Raw genomic sequence first — 22,093 nt, 5'->3', positions numbered from 1 at the left:
GAGCCCGTTTACCTGACAAGTGCTCTATCTACACAGTTGAATTCTGGGCCATTCTAGAAGCGCTCAAATGGATCAAACAAACAAACACCACTAAAGCAACAATCCTCAGCGACACCCAAAGCGTGATATATTCGATCCAATACAAGAGAGAAAATTTCCTTAAAGAAACCAAATATATAATTAAGCAACTTACACATAACCATCAGACTATTTAACTCATGTGGATACCCTACCGCATTGGATTGGCAGGTAACAACAAAGCTGACCAAATTGCTAAACAAGATCTAAACGAACTTGACCCAATACCATTAATGTACAGCGTCCACTAGAGCAATGATCAATAGTAAATGGCAGGAACTTGGGGAGAATTGCAAACCAGGACGCACCTTATTCATCATACAGGACAAAATCTCAAGAACCATCAAACCTCCCAAATTAGTCAGAGGTCAAGACCGAACGATTATCAGCAGGATAATATTAGGCAAAACCAAACTAGCCGACAGCTTTGGTAAAAATCTGGCAAGTAATGAACACTCTAATGGCAAGTGCCCACATTGCCCATACCTAGAAGATATAGAAAACAAAGAACAAAATTTAGGAAATATCAAAATAGCATAAGATCATCACCGATCTACCGTATTTCCTAAAAGACATAAACCCGAATATAGCTCGTACATATCTAAACATAATATAATTCTTAACTGATATTGTGAAAAAGTGAGGCATCTAAATAGGCCAAAGCTAACAAATCTAAAACTAAAATACCTACTTAAAATTAACCTCACTTAGGAGATGGTAGCCTTTGACACGTCGCACGAGACAGGAGTTTTTCAGCAAAGAAACCCGTCTTCCTAACCATAGCAATAATAATAAATACCCATGGGTTAAACTTAAAAACACACTACTAAATCAATACAATACCTACTAACCAAAAGGGAAAAAAGGATCACAAAATCTAAAACTAAAGTAACTAATTAAAACTAATCTCACCCAAAATTTAAACGCAGAAGACGGGCGCCTCTGACTTGTCGTTAGAGAACTGAATAATCAGCAGAGAAGCCCGTCCTCTCAATCCTAAACAATAATTCGAATCTCATAGGGCTAAATTAAGCAACACACCACTAGATCTAACCCCCCTCTCCAATACCCTTTTAATTCTAACTGGCGCCTCTGACTCGTCGTAAGAGACCTGAATCACCAGCAGAAAAACCCGTCCTCTCAACCTTAAACAATAATTCTAATCTCATAGGGCTAAATAAATCAAACCACCACTAGATCTAAACTTTCTCCATCCATTACCCTTTTAAGTCCAGCTTTAAAAAAAATTGTTCTCCTTCTAACTTGTATATACAAAACATATAATAAACAAAAGACATCAACCTAAGAACACAACATTTAGATTATTAAAAGATAGTTAGGATACTGACATCTATCCTCTTATCACAACAGTTAATATAGCTTTTTGATTGAGATACTATTCATTTTGCACTGCATGACACACTGGGATGCCGCGTCCAAATTCAAACATAGTACACAAGATAGAACTCAACAATGAGTTCAACGGAGGTTTAAAAATAAGGAGAACATGGCAGGGTTCTCAAGATTCCCAAACGGAAGGGTCACTTGACCCTTGACCCCAAAATCTCAGGAATCAAAATGAAAATCTCATGAGCCAAATCTAAAATCTCGAGAGCCGATTCTTTTGGACAGTCATGAGCCCAGTTTTTATTCTTCATTATTAGTGGAAAAAAGTGACGTTTAAGACTTATCTCGTACTGAATATTGATAAATACTTGTACAGTATTTTGTAAGAAATATACAATCTCAGTTTTGTAAAGCTGTTTCTCTAATATTCTACAAATTAGATCTGATGTAGATGTCAACCAGTTTAACATTGTAACCAGGCAGTAGGTGATGTTGTTACTGTAAGGTTTAACGCCATCGTTTCAGCACGAGATCAGCTGTACATGGCCGCCAGTATAACTGGTCGAGGAAGAATCCTGGGAAAACCCGGGAAGAACCACTGACCCATGAGAAGCTACTGGCAAGCTTTCTCACGTACCCACGTTTGCCGAGCCTGAGACTCGAACCCAAGCAGTAGGTGAGTATATTGAAGAAGTAAAACAAGAAAGGAGACAATAAGAAGAAATGAAGTCGCAACCTAAAAAAGCTGAAACAAAAGGAATTCAACCTTAAGAACAAGTTAAGAAAAAAGCAGACGAAACATAAGGTAAGGAAAACGAAAGATGGTACGATACAGATCCTGGCCCCGGTGCCACTGGAAGTAGCATTGAAACTCAAGTAAGTGGCCTTAATAAACTTTGTCCCAATAACGTCGTTGCCGCTGTTGATACACTTGAAATTCTGATTGGCGAAAGACAAGCCAGTAAAAATTCCCCAGAAATCATTAATGAAGCAGCAGCTGCTATTAGTCAGAGATTATTTACAGGCCGTATCATGGACATTATTGTTTATCGGTCCGTTATTGATGAAATCATTGATGATTACCGCAGTGATCTATGAAATTAGATCAGTGACAAGAAAATAAGATGATGATACATAATGCTTAACGTGGACCTGTAAGGACCAGGGTGATAAATTTGTATGATGTTAGCTTTCCACCGGCAATTCCAACAATATAATTAGCACTAGCACAATTGCAAGTATATTACAGCTGGCCAATTATTAGATCAAAGTCATTTGGTGGGTTACAAGCAAATACTTCACTGGTATCTACGTATAAAAATAAACCTGATGGAACACCAGACTGGAGTGTTATGGGCATACCTACAGACAGTTATAAAATCGAAGAGATCAACTATGAGTTCCAGTGCAGAATCAAATCTATTACAGGAAAAGATTCTAAGACAGCTATCGAGGTTCACAAGCCAACGTTATCTGCTGCGTTAGAAATATCAACACCTGACTACACTGTACAGCGTTGATACATATCAGTCGTCGATCCAAACTGGCTTAGTATAGTCAAAAGTACAACCACAAGCACCTCCAACACAACCGCGCCCTCAACAATCTGAACATGTTTAAAAAAATCAAGGGTATCTGGAAAACACTCAAGATTATTATAAGAGTTCTTGGCTGTGGACAGGAATAGAAGCTAACCCCATGAGTTGAAATCATTCCAGATGACAAAGCTCTACCCATTGAAATGAGATTGGAACATATCTCCAATAGGCCACAAACCGAAGATGATATTAAAGTATTATTCGACAGAATTAAACGCGAGCACAAAAAAATGAGGTACAATCTATGCTAGTCATTCACCCACCATATAAATGAGTACCCCATCGTTGATTAACCAAGTGTGGAAATCATCAAGGAAAAAGAGTACTGAACACCATTATATTTTACCTCGAGACTGTTCGTCCATTTATTATTCATTTAGTGATTGAAGCTTGCAGTGAATTTATTGAAGATGGCATTAAATACATAAACAGTTGTTCTTTAACAAATATTCTATCACAGAAGAAGATCTGCCAACGTTTAAATTTCTTGGATTTAACAACGAAGAGCTGAATAAAAAATGTCAACGACATTATCAATAAATAATATCCCAAAATCATTGAAGCAGGAAAAACATCCCATCCTCCAATTATTCTCAATGATCAAGAGGGCGGTGGTCGTCATGTATCACTGGGTTTTGTCAATATCGCATCAACAATTGTGGTCAATCTGGTGTGTGATGCGATCGATGGCAGCTACCATACCCAGTCAAGCACAGCCTATGATATATCCTATATCCATTTATTCCTTAAGTACCACATGGATATTTAAATGTCAGTACCTGCTAATCCGGTTTATCTGAGATGTCATAATCCGCTTTTGGCACGGGTACATTTCAAACTGACTGACAAGCACGGGCACCTTCGTGATTTAAGAGATGAATCTTTAATGATACGTTTGTATCTCAGATCCTGACAATAGTCAAGGAGTCAAAAAGGTCCAGCATGGGTATGCCAAAATTGTACTTGGGCCCATGGAACCATACGATAATGAAAAAATAAATTTTGTGCAGTATTATAAAATGTACCAACACATGAAAGTTTTTATATTCAACAAAGCGGAACTCGAAAATGATGTCAAAACAATTTTGACACTTTTCCACACAGAAAGGTTTAGTGTTAATGTTCTTATTAATGATTATGGCGATGAGAAATATTTGTTAACGCAGGAACAGTTAAATAAGTTTCTCCGATAGCATGTTATTACAGGTCTATGTGATAAGGATAAAATTCAGTATTACTCATATTCTTGCCTTAAATGGTCCAAGTTACAGGAAGCACTTTCCTCGGGATAACTAACAAGCCCAAAAAAAGGCTTTCTGACCCACCCACCCCCCACCAAAAAAATATTATAGACGCCCTTGACAAACCCCTCATTATACCACGCTATTAATATTCAGTGTCACATCTTTTGCTTTGACAATCAAATATAATTTTGTTTTCAATTGTCTTACACGCGTACTCTTGTTTTCTTCTTGAAACAACCCTGAACTAATGTTTTCAATCACTTGTCCGAGTGGAACAAATTGTCAGCTGTTTGTATCATCACATAACAAGCTAGCGATCGTTTCATTGCCTGTTGTAGTAATTTAATAAACCCGCAATAGGCTGCTAGCGTGTATCTTCCTTTAGATTTCTGTTCTTGTAATATTTTAAACTAATTTTATTTTTTCAGGATCAAGTTGATCAGAAAGTTGTACACGGTCATGTAATTTTTGAATTGCAGACATAATCACATTAATATTTTCGTGATTCATTATATAATGATATAATAAATATGTTAAATATAATTTAAAAAATCCTGCATTCCTAATTTTTGTCAGAATGCATGGATGACACAATCCACATACATAATTCTATCGTAATTTGCATGGACGGCACAATACACATACTTAATTCTATTAGGACTATTATAGTGTGTGTGTGTGATTTGGATTTTTAATGTAGCTTTAAAAAAAATCAGTCATATCGCTACGGTGTCTGCAGTGTGACAGTTTATTTGTTGTTTTCACCGACGTCACGATTGAGTATGCAATTACCTACAATACAATGCGATCGCACTTTTGCCGCCATTACGAGTCCCTAACAAGCCTTTGTTAACATTAGTCATCATGTATATTTAAGATAATAATCTGTTTTAACTGTCGATAAGGACATTTACTTCATTGAAACAATACATATATTAAACTTGAAATTAAGTGCCTTATAGAACGAAAATAAAAATAAGGCTAGAGGTTCCCTTGCTTTTATCGAAAGACATAATAGTGAAGCTGAACCGTAATCATGTATATTGCCATCAAATAGAAATGCATTCTTATTTTACAAACAGGCAAAATTTACATTTTTAAAAGTGTGTCATATCATATCCCTAAGCTTGTCATCTTGAAAGAGTATTTCCGGACAATGAATTTCGGGATACAATATCAGTTATGAATTAAAATTTTACAGCATGTGTTTTATGCCAGAACTTTTATGTACAAATACTTTTCACGACAACAGGTGTTTGTACCAAAGACAGTTGACAAACCAGTTTAATTAGACTGGTTAAATATTGTATTTGTTGTGGAGATGATCGACGTAGGATGATACTGAATAAAAGTGATAACCGTTCAAAAAGATGTTACATCTTCACTGTATTCAAACGAAACACATGCAAAACAGAACATGACTTTGTGTCGAATGTCAAAACGAAGTATTCCTGAAATGCTTTTAGAAATATTAAATTATATATTAACAATTAGCTTTTTAACTTGAAAGATAACCAAATGATTGATTTCATCCCATGAAAATTAAAAATTATTAAATGTTTCTGCTTGTTTGTGTATCCATTTGTTTATGTGTTTGTTTATCAGTCGATCTTTTTGCTTATGAAACAATAACAAAGACTTGAAATTTAAACGTTTTACTTGAAGAAAACAAGTAGAAAAGTCACGCATTCTGTCTCGTACTTTTTGACATGCACAACAGAATGTGATGTATTATTATATTCTTACGCACAAAATGAGACGTGCCTTCGTAATTATGTGGGAAGAACAATGTTATTAGGTGCTGATTTGAGGGGCTAGGGGCTCACAATGGCGGATATGGAAGTACACGTCTTGTGACGTCACATGAAAACAACGGATAGTGATGTCTAGCACGGGGGCAGCATGCCGCAGACATGTAGCATAATGTTCCACCCAGTTACATTATCCTGACACCAGGCCTATCAGTTCAAACAATAACTGCTTAACACAGAGCAATAAGCAAGACAGTTACAGATACCGTTTTTATCAGTGTTTGTTATGGCTTGACCAATGTTCAAACCAGCGACCTCCTGCATCAAGGCGGATGCTTCAATCACTTAGGCCATCAGAGCGTTCAGATGTGAAATGAATCTATTTCCCATTATGCATATTTGCCTCATTTAACGTTGGATTTAAGCAATACTTTATTTCCAAGTAGAAAATTAATTAGTTATTTTGGTCATATGACTCTAAAGGAGAATAGAAACTACAATGTAACAAATTTTAGTTGAGTAACCTAATTATACTATTGCAATTGCAAGTTAGTCAAAATGCTTTATCAACTACCTGCAATCAATTTTTTAAACTTTTTTATTATATTTTCTCAATAATGGCACTATCAAAGATTTCTAGACGCGTGTGAAGCAACCCTTGTACCATGTAGATGTGGGCAAATGCAGATGTCTTTAGGTCAGTCTGTTCTTGCTCAATTCTTTGTTGCGGATAAGACATTATCATAACTATTCATACATAACACAATAAAATGCATAAAATTACCGACATGGCTCCTTTATAATTGGTGTAATAACTAAACCCTTCTTACCAACTGAATCAACATAGATGTGAGTGCATTTTTTTTTAGAAGGAGGGGTTTTCGTAATGTGTAATCACTCACTTCGCTCCATTACAATGGTCCATTGACAGGATTGCAAATTTATGGTTTATTTATTTGTCTATGTATTTGTAGTAATTTTAGGCATTGGATAAATAGTATCTGTTTCGCTGCTTTTTCCTGTATTTTCATAAATACGAGTGAATTCAGAATACAACGTTGACGTTACTGTACAACACGTGTCCGTTCTCGCGAATTCCACAACATAGCGTTGTCCCAAACGTTTCTGACCTACATGAATGCATTTGAAAGTTAAATCTGAAATAACATTATACCTAGACTTTGCTTTCAATGAATTGTATATTTTTCTTAATATATTTGCTCAATCATGTACAGAAATACTAACACATTAACCCCTGGAGGCTTTTGTCGTTTTCGCCTGAATTTCAAGCAGGAAACACATTTTGAAAGCTATTTCTGAATACATCATAATGCATCAACTTAAAGGTGATTTTCCAATAACCTAATGCCTAGTTGTATTAGAAACATCATTTTTCATTGGTTATTTGGCTCGCGCATGAACAGAAGGGTAAAATTTTGAGTTTTTTGTTGTTGCTTAAAGGGCACATTATTTTCGTATCGAGACCACTTTCCAAATGCCCATATTATCCTACTGTTTGCAAAGGTTCATCTGTCTGTTTGCAGTTCATACTGGTCTGCCTTAGATCTGAGACCAAAAAGTCTCAAATCCGGACACAAAATCTAATTTTGACCATGGGTGGAAAATAATCGGGTCCAAAACATGGGGTTTTCCCTCTGTATTTTGTAGTGCAACTAGAACTTCCAGATTATTTGGTATTATTGTAGAGCTACATCTGTCTACCTTTCTATAATACCACCCAGGGGTTAATGTGTTAAAAGGCTTTATCCCAGTATGTGTCTTCACAAGACAAAACCTTCTATGACACGCTTCACACTTAACTGATTTCTCTAGTATGTGTCCTCAAGTAAATCATTAGATGTCCACTCTGATTAAACATTTGATTACATACTTTATAAATAAATTGTTTTTCTCCAGTATGTATCCTCATGTGGTGATACAGACTTCCACTTTGACTAAATCTTTTATCACATACTTCACAATTAAATGGTTTCTCCCAAGTATGGGTCCTCATGTGCCAGTTCAGGTATCCACTGTGCCTAAACATTGTATCACACATTTCACAGTTTCACAGTTATATGGTTTCTCCCCAGTATGTGTCCTCGTGTGCTGAATATGAGCTCCAATGTGTCTGAACCTTTTATCACGTACTTTACACTTAAATGGTTTATCTCCTGTATGTGTCCTCATGTGCTAGTTGAGAGCTCCATTTTTCAGATATGGTTTAGTACACACTTTCACACTTATATGGTTTTTCTCCAGTATGTATCCTCATATGCGTATTTATATCTGCACTGTACTTAAACCTTTTATCACATACTTCAAACATAAAGTGTTTTTAACTAGTATGTCTCCTCGTGCTGTCTCAAAGTTCCATTTAAGCTAAACATTTTATGACATACTTCACACCTAAATGGGTTCGCCACGGGTGCACAGAAACACCAAAATGCACCGAAAAGCCGGAACGCAATAAAAAGCACAGAAACGCATTTCAATTATATCGTATAGACCATAGTTTATATTGGTTGTGTATGTATAATTCATATATGTGACATTTAGTATTAATTATATAATAAATTTATATTTACTTTGTTATGTATATTTTATTTAATAATAAATGTATATTTGATTTACATTTGATTTAATTTGATTGTTTGTTGGTTTTACATTAATTATATTCCATTACATGCTATTATGAGGTAAATTTGTTTACTAGATTTGGTATTGTATAGAACAGAGTTCAGTTCTGACTGATTTTTTATTTTATTTTTGACGTAAAGAACTTTACAGAGGCACTGTATCTAATGCTGACCTAGTTCCTATTGATTCAGAACCAGTGATAGTTTTGGTAAACAGCTTTTTAAAAACAAATTATTCTTTCGCAGAGTATGATTCCTAACGTGGAATTGATACCATACTGGGAGTACGTGACAAATAAGATGTGTTTATTGTTAAAAACTTGTGGTTTTCTCATAAAGATGAACTTCTGACCTTCATCCGAGCATCTGTCTTGTGTTGTAGTTAGACTTATTACTAATGTTTTGAGAAGAAATTGTCATTAGTGCCTTAACACTTGAAACGTTCAGGTGTTTTATGTTGTGACCAGTTTTAGGCTAACGTTTTCATTTTATTTAAATTATTTTGAAGTGTGATTCCTTTTCCTGGAAATATTAGTACTCTAAATTAATTCTTGGACAAGGACAGTTATCGAAACTCATACAGGATTTAACAACTGGAATAATATTTTCTGTGATTCAACAATTAAGCATTCAGTTTGATTCCAATTTCTGTAGTCATTCAGACTTTTTGTGTTCCTGATGTAAGTCTGCAGTGTGTGTTTTATGCTGCACTTAGATATTTTCACGACGAAAAACATTTGTTCCTGGACTGTTCATTGGTGATAGAAAATGTTCATTATTTGGATAATAATATTATTCTGGAACTGTTATAAATTATTCGAAAGAATTCTGGACAACGCCATCTTGACGTCACGATTATTAGAGGACCAGTACATTTTCAGCATTGAAAATATAAGGGACTTTTAATTCATTCAGGACCTTCATACACCTTTATAAGGACTAATCTGGATTCACTTCATTATACCATAAGTTCCTCTAACATTTTTCACTTATCGCTTTAAAATTAAATTGTTTGTTACGTTTTACAAAACTTGTTAGTTTCGCTTCTTTTCTATTACTTAAGTGTGTAACCACAGAGTCATAAAAATATGCAATAGTGTTTCCAGTTGTAAGTGTGGTAATATACAGTTCTGTTCATATAAATGCTCTGACAGTTACAGGTCACATAAGGTCAGCTCCTTGCTCCACGCTCCACCCTTGTAACATTATATGCCTTATGATAGCGTGAGAAACTAGTGTGCGTGTTTTATCCGTTTTAGTCAGTTGTAATCTGGCAATTACAATATTTAGACCATACCTTGCCTAAGCTAAAATTGACAATAATTATGATGCCAACATTGTATGACAGTGCTTACAATGGTCGCTGTCTTTATTTGTCTAGAACTTCCATAGAAGCCAAGTCTTTATTAGGGAGAGACCATTTATGTTTCTAAAAGGACAGGAACAAATGCTGGAAAACAATTGTCTTCTTCTAATCTGTAATATAAAAAGGACACTGTTTAATTCTTTGTATTTGCTTGAAACAAATGTATGTTGCGATCAATAAAAAAACAGGTGATGTGATTTTGATTTTTAACGTAGCTTTAACACTTTTTCAGTCACATTGCTATGATGTTTGCAATGTAGCATTTTATAGTGGTGTCTAGCACTGGGGCATCTAGTCCAAGTTCCTCTGACCCTTGCTACCCCATTTTTAATATTTGGACATTTATGTTGGGGTGTAGGGTCAAAGCGCATTCCCTATCGAAAAGTTGAAATTCGCTGACACAATTTGCCAAATGGTTTGGTGTCAGCATATGGTAGCCGCTATCTAACCGACCCAGCACATTTGGACGACCTTTCCTCAAGACATACCTGCATGAAATTGATAAGAACATGATTTATTTTGTCAAGACTCGTTAGCATAGCATTCGTCATGTCTTTAATCTGCTGACAGACAAGACGAAAATACGTCGTTGCTGAAATTTGACCTGGATCTGGCCATTTGCATTCTGAGTCACATGACAATACAAATCTTGGAACCTATATGTCAATGACATCAGAGGTCATATAGTCACGTGATAATTTCTTTTTAAAAGCTATGGTAAAAACCAAAAACATACACACCTCCATCAAATAAGATATATGCCATAAAGCAAGGTAAAACAAAATATCAACAGAATTTGTATACCTTCATGAAATTATTTGCACATACAATGCAACTTTAAAGTCCTTTGGAGTTCATAGAGTAGTCGCCCTAGTTGAGTCACTTTTTATGAATGGTGTGATGTGTACATGACAACATTTGGTAAATAAAGCAAGTGTAAGTTGAATAGTGGCTTTACTAGTGCAAGTATTTCCAATGTGTTTTATCAAACACCCGCCAGTCTAATTTATGTGATAGTGTTCCAAGTTGGAACATAACAGCTTTGCTTAGTTTTATCTAAAAATCTTATGGTTTATATCACATCACAATAAGAACAATATCCACATACATTATTGTATTCTTCATTTTATGTGTAAACAGGAACAACAGTGCAGGAAAGCTGAACATAATAAATAATGTGGTATGGCTTCAACTTATTCTACTATCCACACCAGAACCCTTTCAAAGTTAAGTCAACACTGTTAGATAGTGAAAACAAATAAAATTTGAACTTATCCAAACCTTACTCACAATGGAACACAGGTCAGTGCATTTTTTGTGCCTCTACCACCCTTCTACTACTTGAAAAAAAAACAAGTTGACTGAATCTCTCTTAGGAGCTGTTTCCTTCAGGAGTATGGAAATTCAGCTGATGGTAATCTGATTATTCTTAGGGATTTGAACTTTCACTTTATCTGCCTGGAAAACCCAAACCCATCAAAACTCATTGGTTCTATTCACATTTTCAATATAAAACAGTTAGTTAGCCAACTCACCATACTTTAGAACAGATTCTTCATAGACCTGATGATAGTATTCTACAGTCTTCAGTGGTGTTCCACAAACTTGCATCAGATTATTTCCAATCTCAATGGGGGCCCCGAGTGGCCGAGTGGTCTAAAGCGCTCTCTGTTAAGGATCATTGCCATCTCACCTCTGTCTGCGGTGGTTCGAGTCTCGGATTCGGCTAATGTGGGTATGTGAGAAAGCTTGCCAATAGCTTCTCGTGGGTCAGTGGTTCTTTCCGGGGTTTTCCCGGGTTCTTCCTCCACCACTAATACTGGCCGCCATGTATAGCCTATCATGTGCTGAAAAATGGCGTTAAACCCTAAAACAACAACAACAACCAATCTCAATGTATTAGTTCTCAACCCTCCATCTCTGCTACTAAGAGAAACCTCTGTTTGATAAATAGAACCAAACTAATTCATGACATCCTAGCAAACCTAACAGCTTTGTTATGTACTTCAGCAGTGCAACTTCACAATTGCTTGCATTTCTGTATGGTGGTCTTAGGGACTAGCTTCACACTGCTAAAAGAGAACACTGTAAGGCTGAGAGTATTTGGCTATTCACATTAATATTCATAAGCTACATATGAAGCTGCTAAGAAGAATGTCACATAGTTATTATTTCTGTCATCATATGATTTGAAACTGTAATGATTAACACAATCTTTAGAGTCCATTTGATTTTAGCTTTCACAACATCATCTTGTCTATGACCTTTGATGATGGCTGACGCTGACTGTTCTGCTTTTCTGACAAAGCTGTCACAAAAGATGAATTACTATTCATTGAGTGTGAATAGAGCATAGGTTTACTTAAGAAGCTTGAAAGTGGCACTGCAGGTAGTGTCTGTTTTACTAGACCCATGAATTTGCCTTTCCCATGATTGAAAATGGCTTGCTTTCAATCTGCAGCTACTGTGAAGCTTTTCTTACAGACAGAGAAAAATGCTTTGTGACATTTCCACTGGGATCGTTTTTTTAATTATGCTTTTTGGCTAGAAAAGTGAACATTACAGGCACTGCTTGAGTGACAGAAGCCCAAGACTATTTAAATAGTGTAAAGTTACATTTCTATTGATCGATTCTGCACTACTAATGACCATATGTGCCAACACCAAAAGAATTATCAGCATAGTTCTTGCTACTTTAAGTGCAAAAAAGTGTAATATCAGCAAAATAAATGTATTACATGCGATAATGGCATGATATGGTATGGAAAATGTACATTTATTCTTGGGGGGTCCCTGAGTGGTTTAAAGGGCTCTACATTACAGACCACTGCCATCTCAACTCTGTCTGCGTTCTCATGGGTCAGTGGTTCTTTTCGGAGTTTTCCCGGGTTCTTCCTCCACCATTAATACTGGCCGCCATGTATAGCCTATAGTGTGCTGAAAATTGGCGCTAAACCCCACAACAACATTTATTCTTGTTACAAACTGGATATGCTGCTGGTCAAAAATCTTGTTACTAATGGCAAAATCCATAATTTACAGAAAATTCTCATTTCAGCCAATAAACATTTCTAACTTTCACTAAATTATTGTTAAGTCAAGTTCACAAATTCTCCAATGAACAGTATGATGTGCTCAGTCAGAATGCTGTATTAAGTTACTACTCATATTCCTTTTGGGTTTGCCCTTTTCTGACCTGTTTTGGAGTTTACAAAGGTTGATCTGCTCATCATTTCTTAGTCATATAACATCCTTGAGTGACATCAATAAAACCTATTTCACTTAACATCTGACCCTTCATTAAAGTATAGACTGGTCTGCTAGCTAAGTGGCTCGAATCATGACTGTTCATCATTTATATAAACTAAATGTAATGGGCATATACTGAAAGTGATGATTTTGTTTAAAATTTTTGAAGATTACCAAAAATTGTGTTTTCTTGAAACATGACTGTGTCAGGTGGTTTGGGAGTACAAAATCAAGTTTTCAGCATGACATGCCATGTTACAATTTGACTGAAATTAGACATCCACTTCATGTAAGACAATGGGTATATGATTTTAATCTGATTGCATCATGTTATGGTGGTGTGTTACTGTTAACATCTTGAAAATACATTTCCGCATTTCATTAGCACAATCAGAGTTTTCTCTTACAAATTTGACAAAATGTTTTTTTGGGGACAAGCTCGACATGCACCTCTTTTACAATTCAGGATAGGCCTAATCTAAAATTTGAGGGGCCCCTTGTATCAGATGTTTTGAGCACTGACAACTCTGAAAAACAGTAACAAAATCTTCACTTAAAAAGGAAGTCAAAAGATCAAAAAAAGGTGCATGTGTTTTCCTACAAATGTCTGGTTCAAGAGTTGCTTCCCTTTGTTCATTTACAAAGAAGACAACTGGTTGGTTCATTCATACTGATCGACAAACTCTAATATTTTAATTTTTTTAAAAATATAACAATGAAACAACTGAACTAATGTTTCCATCATATTCACAAACCTTGCACAAAATGTCATTTATGAATGAATTTTTATGAATATGAAATGGCCATCTAAAATTTAAAACATTCACGGTCTGAGTTAATCAGGATCATAATCCACCCCTTCCTGCCATCCGGTGTCATGCTTGTCAAACATTGACATAACTGATAGATCATGTGTTCATTTTTAACACTGCCACATCTTTGACCCATAGTGTCCAAGAATACTCAATTTCAACCAATTTTTGTACCACAAGTACCACACTATCCTTAGTTATAAATACCTCTTGTGCTTCTTCAGACTTGCTCTGTTAAAAAAACATTAAATTCACACTACACACTATTTTTTTCTCTGTAGTACGTACACCATCATGTGCATCATTAGATCCCACCCTAACTATATACTATATTATACATTTCACTCAAATTCTTTTTTCCAGTATGTGTCCTCATGTTTTGTTACACAGGGTTCAACTGTCACCAAGCCTTTTCTTATGCACTTCACTCTTAAAGGCAATTCTCCTGTATGTTTCTTCATGTGTCTCATTAGATGTCCACTCTGACGAAACATTTTATTACATTCTTTGCATGTAAATGGCTTTACTCCAGCATGTATCCGCATGTGCAACTTTAGTTCTGAACTTTGACTAAACAGTTTATCGCAATTTTCACACTTATATGGTTTTTCTCCAGTATGAATCCTCATGTGCTTATTCAGATATGCACAGAGACTAAACCTCTTATCACACACTTCACACTTGAATGGTTTTTCTCCAGTATGTATCCTCATGTGTTGATTCAAAGTGCCACTGTGTCTAAACCTTTTATCACACTCGTCACACTTATATGGTTTCTCTCCAGTATGTAACCTCATGTGCATATTCAGACCTCCACTGTGACTAAACCTTTTATCGCATACTTCACACTTAAATGGTTTTTCACCAGTATGTGTCCTCATGTGCCTATTCAAATTTGCATTGAGATTAAACCTTCTATGACATGCTTCACACTGAAATGGTTTTTCACCAGTATGTATCATCATGTGCCGATTCAGACCTCCACTGAACCTGAACATTTTATTACACACTTCACACTTAAATGGTTTTTCTCCAGTATGTATCATCATATGAATATTTAGACTTTCACTTTGAATAAACCTTTTATCACATACTTCACACTTAAATGGTTTTTCTCCAGTATGTTTCCTCATGTGCCTGATCAGCTGTCCATTCAACCTAAACATTTTATCACATAATTCGCACATATATGTTTTTTCTCCAGTATGTATCCTCATGTGCGTATTTAGACTTCCACTATGAAGAAAACTTTTATCACATACTTCACACTTAAATGGTTTATCTCCAGTATGTTTATTCGCGTGTCCATTCAAAGGTCCACTGAGACTAAGCATTTGATCATGTACTTCACACTTATTTGATTTTTCTCCAGCAAATTCCATTTTTTTTTTTTTTTTATTATTCTACAGGTACTTCCTTCTGAGGGAAACTTAATGAAATAACACCCTCCTCAAATAATACAAGGTAGGTAACTCTCACAGGTCACACTCCGACACCTCCATGATTCCTTTCTAATATTTCGATACTATCTACGCATTTAGTTACTTATAACTTACACCACTGTAATGAAAACATTCCACACATTTCCCTCATGTACCACTTAAGTACCTTACTGATTTTGAGTAGCCATGTTTATGCAAGTTATCGTTGCTTGTTGTCCTAATCGCACTGTCCACTTATGTACTTCCGGTCAGGTCTCGCTAAACACAGTAATGTACAGTAATAGACTAATGTGCAGTAATGGACAGTAATGGGGACAAAAAATTATTAATGTTAAAGAAATTAAAGTAATGTCCATTAAATATTATAATTTTTATTCTACGAACTTAAATATATAAATCATAAATAACAAATGTGGGTATTATATTGTTTTATTAGTGCTCATAATACGCTTTAATTAAAATAATGCCAAAAATGGAAGTAATATGTGTGTGTGTGTGTGTGTGTGTGTATATATATATATATATATATATATATATATATATATATATATATATATATATTCTTAACTAAGACTGTCCATCTTATTTATGTTGTTCTCGTCTGACTCCGCTCACCTCTCATCCATTTCCTCTTGTGAGTTTTTTCCCCTCCTGAAGGTGTCTTTGGTATAGTGATTTTACCATTTGACAACCTTACTGTTAACTTATTTGTACCCTTGTCTTTGAGAAACTTTCTAAATAATGCTTCTCGTTCAATTCTGTGTCTTGACACCACACATCAATAGAAACTCTGTGGTGCATATAATTGGATGCCAGCTTGAAACTGCATCTTCCAATCAATGATCTTTCGGCGTCTTTATACTGGGAACTGACAATCGATTGTAGGACGTCTATCAGATTGGATACATTTTTTGCTTCCAGTTGGTTCCAGTCTTCATGATATTATTGGCAGGCTCTGCATTATTATTTGTCCAGTTGGCGTCCACATTTTGTACCCTCGTTGGAAAGTTAATATGATCTTTCAGTATTGACAGCATTCGTTTTTCGAAGTATGGCTGGAAACTCGATGCTTTTTCCGAAAGGATATGTTCTATTCTTGCTTCTAATACTACAGGATTATCGGCCTGTGCAATTCCTTCGTCACCGAAAATGGTGTTTACAACTGGTTTTCTATCTTGCATTCTGATGCCGAACCTATTTGTAAATAATCAGCGACATTTTTCTTCAAATGAAGTGTACAAACAATCTGTGTCGTTCCAGGGAATGACCGCTGTAAACTTTTACGAATCGCAGTTTCGTCATCTTAGCCGACAGTCATGTTTTTTATTTCATCGTCTGTGAAATGACTGGCAATTTGTGAGAAGAAAGCATTGCAAGTTTCAAATCTACCATGTAGAAAAGTGGGGCCGAAAAAAATAGGAGACTCTCCGGTAACGGTTCGTGAAAGTGCTCTGTTTTTTTTAACACTGTTGATGTTAAATACATCTCTCCAAGATTAAATGTTTTGTCCACACCTAATACATGTGCGACAGTTGTGATTGCGGCATTTAATGAAAGCACACTATACTAGTTTTAGGTGGTTATGCAATTCAAATGTTTTATCCATTAGTCCTACAATATAAATCAGTTAACTATTTTGTTTATAGAAAATTTTGAAAAAACGAACACTTAAATGGAGACGCTTAAATGAAGACAGAAATAAAATGATAAATACATTAAGTTCCATAGCTATGCAACTATGCAACTCTATTATTATTTGATAACATAGATTAGTATATACCGTTGACAAGTGCCAACATATATATATATATATATATATATATATATATATATATATATATATATATATATATATATATATATATGTTGTTTTGCTATACATATTTATTCCCCTAGAAAATTACGTTTGTATACAGAGCCAAAGGATTGGACGTAAGTTTGTCAACTTACAAGTTTTACTCCATTATAAACATAATTAATGAAGACACTAGCCTGAGGTCTCGAAAAAAGTCAAGACAGTTGATATACATACATAGAATTAAATGAGAGGGATGAAAGAACTATAAAGTCAGAAGGATGGTGATTCGTGTGGTCTGGAATGTAAAATTGTAATGATCGTGATGGAACAAAGAGTAAATATCTTTCTAATTCTTTTTTTGTTAATCATAAATTTCTGCATATAAATCTTATAAAACAAGTTCCATTAATTTACACCATTCCTGTAATTTCTCTTATTTTATAGTATTTTCGTCTCCATTGCTGTCCATCATTGTCCATTACTCTCCATTACTGTCCATTACAGTATATTACTGTGTTTAGGGAGACCGGTTCCGGTCTATTTCAACAGCACGATTTACCCAAATACACCCAAATACTGCGCAAATGCTCCCAATACTGTTCATAAACAACCACGTGATCAATTTACAACTAAAGAGACTTTTTAATTCGTTGCAAAGTTAAGTTCTGGGTTAAAATGAAATACATTAAATTAATAAAGCTATTACAAATTCGTTGTTAGAAAAGTAACGAATATCTCCAATTACCAATAGCTTGGAAATTATCGACAGAATCCGAGATAATATGTATGTGCGTAATTTGCATATTTGATTGCAGTTATCTATATTCTAGAGGAACGTTAATTTTTATTTGTGGTGACACCGTTGACATTTAGAAGTAGTATATGGGGATACATTGGCGTCAATTGAAATCTCAGTCATAAAGGTCGTGGGACACTTTGGTGCTAAGGGGAATTTAACATGGGGAAATTTAACATAGAGTGAATGGGATTTGAACATAGCGACATAGAATTAGGCCACTTTAGCGTCGATGGGACCTTAACGTTAAAAATGGGTATATCAAAATTGGCGTCAATGGTAATTTTACCTGGGAATGTCACTTGAGGGTCAATGGGAATTGAACATTGGTGGCATCATGGGGTTTATAGGGTCAAAACTATTTATAGGGTGATATGTATTTGTATGACCAAAGGGTTGATAGGGGCAAAAATAGACACACAGAAAGAAGCAAATGCATATCCAAGCACACATAAAAGACGACAGAGATGTTTTAAAAAGACTCACAGATATAATAGAGACTCCTATAAGAAAAGTCTATTGTATGGGTACAAAACATGTATTCATTTACGTACATGGGCTCTCTAGCCCGTGCTAGGGTCTAAGCACTATCCATTTAATACACAAACATTTTGACATGAAACTAACGTATTTACAAGTTATGTAGTTCTTGTTTCTACTAAACTAATTTTTAAAATTAAAGTTCATCCCGTCAAACAGAACCACTTCATTTACAAATTATTTACATTTCATAAACAAATATGCCATTTTCTTTCACGCTACATTAAATGTTCATTTTTTAAGAAAAGCTAAAATAAGTAATGAACAATCAAATAGGACAAATTTGATGTTTTTCTCTATATCCGTCATGCACGTTGTTTAAAATTTGGTCAGCTACCACTTGTGTCCCAGCGTAGATATTTTACATCACATACTCCCTTTCATTTGTAAATCTGCTGTTATGTCAACAGTGCTAGGTACACTTATAGGTAAGCAGATCAAGTGCAGTCATTGTCTTCTTCCCATGGAGGTACAACGTCTGCCATATGAATGGCCACTTTTCCATTGGTGATGTTAAATGTTTCTCTCATCCTCTGCACGTCTTCAATAGCTCTCAAAGGTGTGGAAGAAATTATGTCTGCAGGTGTACTAAACCCGAGACATACAAAATAGTTAAAACTGACGTGATACATAGATAGGCTCAAACGACCTCGATCTTTGACTTGGCACTGACCTTTGAGTTCCTCTAACAGTGAGACAAATAAGTCCGTAATGAAACCTGCCGCTTCGTCGGCTGGAATGTCAGACGCGAAGTCTTTAAATTTCAGCTTGTAGGTGTAAGTTGTCGTCCTACATTTTCTCGAAATCACTGTCTGAGTCATTTTTATGCTAGAATACTCTTTTAGGTATACTGAATCATTTTCTTTCTTGCAACCAGTGCAAATTTCAGACTACAAGACTTTACCTTATGGACACACTGATATCACTCAGTATAAAAAGTGGACGAATTCCAAGAACGACACTTCATTGCGAGGACAAGCGACGAGAAATATGAATCACTCTACGCAGGTGAAAAAAGAGAAGGAACAAACATCATTTACCTCTTTCACCACCACCATACCGTCACAGCAAAGTGCGTCCAAGAAAGAAAAAGATCCAGTAGACCGTTAGCAAACTAACGATGATTTAGCATTAAAAAAATGAGTATGTTATAAACAGTGTGACAAAAAAAAAAACAAAAAAAAAAACAAGTGCGACTTTGATTTCGATACTGAATGTATTATGACATTGCAACAACGACAGAATAAACATTGTGCAAGCTGTAACACAGGAATATTGTGACAATATTCAAATAATAATCCAAGACAGTTTACCATAGATAAAAATAATAGCAGTCTTGGCCACACACGCGAAAATGTGATGCTGACCAATCTTAAATGTAATGGACGTCGAGGTGCTAGTTTACAAAAGTGAATGTGGTGTTAATTTTGTGTCTTCAGGAAATACGTGTATATGTTCACGTACAGATAGATCTACGTTGAGGAGCAGTTGAATCTAGTCTGTAGATTGCAGGTCTACACGTAAATCTTACCACGCTCGAAATCTTATGTGTTGTAATACTCCAGATAAATCGGTCGCTTTTTGTTTACCACCTTCAAGTTCGCTGGCTTCATATAAATATTTTACAGCCACATTACCTAATACTGGTTGTTTTTTAAAGTCATGATGTTGTAATGGTATTTTTTTAAATTTTTTTTTATTTTTTTTTGGATGGGTTTCATAGAAATCGCACGAGTATTTTCATCATTTAACGCAGCTATCACACTTGGTAATCTTGCAACCCATTCGGGAGATCTCATATCCAAATAACTGCTCAGCTAGTGTTCGATTGAATCATTCAACAATTGCCTGATCAAGACGAATTGCAGTATGTCCTCGTCTGATTTTGAGCGTTATGAATTTCAATCAAAGATGATACTGCAACTGCGGCCATCGCAATGGTCCTTGTTCATACGTTCTTTCAAAAGCATATACAACTTCAGTTGCTGTTTTAGTTGATAGTGGTTCTTCTTTTTTATATCTACTTGCAACATCAACGACAGTTAACGCGTATGTAGATGTACGTGATTGACGTCTACCAATTTTAATAATAGCGTTTGGTAAAATGAAATATCTGATTGATGAACTTCGTTAGGAGTGCTGACATCGAAATGTGCATGCTGAATTGTTTCAGGTGGTGGCTGATATTTTGCCATATTGCCTTTCGTGCTAACCAGAAACAGAACGTATATCATGTGCTGCATCAGCAAGTTTACTAGTCGCTAATTATTATCCCCTACAATATCCTCTTGGGCTATAATAAATCGATTCCATTATAATGATAATCGATTGATTAATTACCAGCCCCTAGCACGAGTTTATCTTTCATCGCCGATCTTACCAAACAATTATCTAATCATTCTCTGCAAGATAAATTTTTATGGAATTTAACGATTGAATCAACTTCGCATCTGGACTATGTCATTGTTGTAAATGCTTATTTTTTTATCATGACATGCTCGATCAATAACATTTATTGGATATTCTCCAGGTCTTGGTTCATCTCGCTCGTCAAGTTGGATATCAAGCCGAGTTCCAGGACCACAATAATTATATCCAAAAAGATGTTTTTCTCCTGGGTATTTAACCCATGGAGCTCCAGGTAATTTTCCTAATGAAGTAGCAATAACACCACCTGTCTTCAAAGCAGACGAAATAAATTTATATTTATTTGTACCACATTTCACACACTTGTCTGTTAGTGCACGCTTATTATTTTTTCTTATTATTGTTGTTTGTTCACTTTTGAGGGTGGATGTTCTGCATGGAACACAAGATATATCCATATTATTTATTATATTTGTACAACATGGGTTCATTGATTTCTCAGTGACACGAAAGCAAAGGCCAGTAAAACTTCATCCAGCGCTACCAAATTCTATCAGAGCAATTATCATAGGTCCATCTGGTGTCTGGTAAGACGCAATTATTACTTAATCGGATAATGAGGTTTTCTCAAATGTTCTCCCTCATGGCTTACCTATCTTCATTTTTGAGAATTGTTTTAGTTACCTTCTCTTATTTTTCTTCCTGAAATATTTTATTGTCCCAAGAAGTGACTTCTTTTGGTGTTTCGTCTGGAGTTGCGTTCTATAGCTTTTGGTTGAAACAGTGGCATTTTGCGTGTTCCATATTTGTGTTTTCCTTTCTTGCCATTTCCAGCTGTTGCATTCTACCATGGTCATTTTTTTTCTTTAATGCTCCACCTGTGGCACTTAAGTTCCGCTTTCCTTGTCGTCAATATTTCTGTCTCTACAACCCCTCATTACAGACACGCACTATACTAGGACACACGGTGCTAATTATATGGAAGAACTGTGAACTAGTCTAGAAATGGGTGAACAAATAATAGAGTATTTACGGGTTTGGTAGTCTATAATTGGTTAATAATGAA

General features: G+C 35.4%; 1 protein-coding gene across 1 annotated transcript in view; it reads right to left on the bottom strand.

The window, feature by feature from the left end:
• LOC149783751 (uncharacterized) overlaps positions 1 to 15,775 on the bottom strand; it is a 63,579-nt gene extending 47,804 nt beyond the window's left edge. Inside the window, exon 1 of the mRNA XM_089932899.1 lies at positions 14,430 to 15,775. Within this exon, the coding sequence (XP_089789025.1) occupies positions 14,430 to 15,466 (1,037 nt within the window). The 5' untranslated portion in view covers positions 15,467 to 15,775. The remainder of the gene's footprint in view (positions 1 to 14,429) is intronic.
• Positions 15,776 to 22,093: the final 6,318 nt, after the last annotated feature.

The sequence above is a fragment of the Sinohyriopsis cumingii genome, chromosome 14 (assembly GCF_028554795.1).
Source record: "Sinohyriopsis cumingii isolate HCF-2022 chromosome 14, ASM2855479v2, whole genome shotgun sequence".
NCBI lineage: Eukaryota > Metazoa > Mollusca > Bivalvia > Unionida > Unionidae > Sinohyriopsis > Sinohyriopsis cumingii.
Note: the sequence above shows the minus strand (reverse complement) of the source record. Positions and strands in the feature narration are given on the sequence as shown.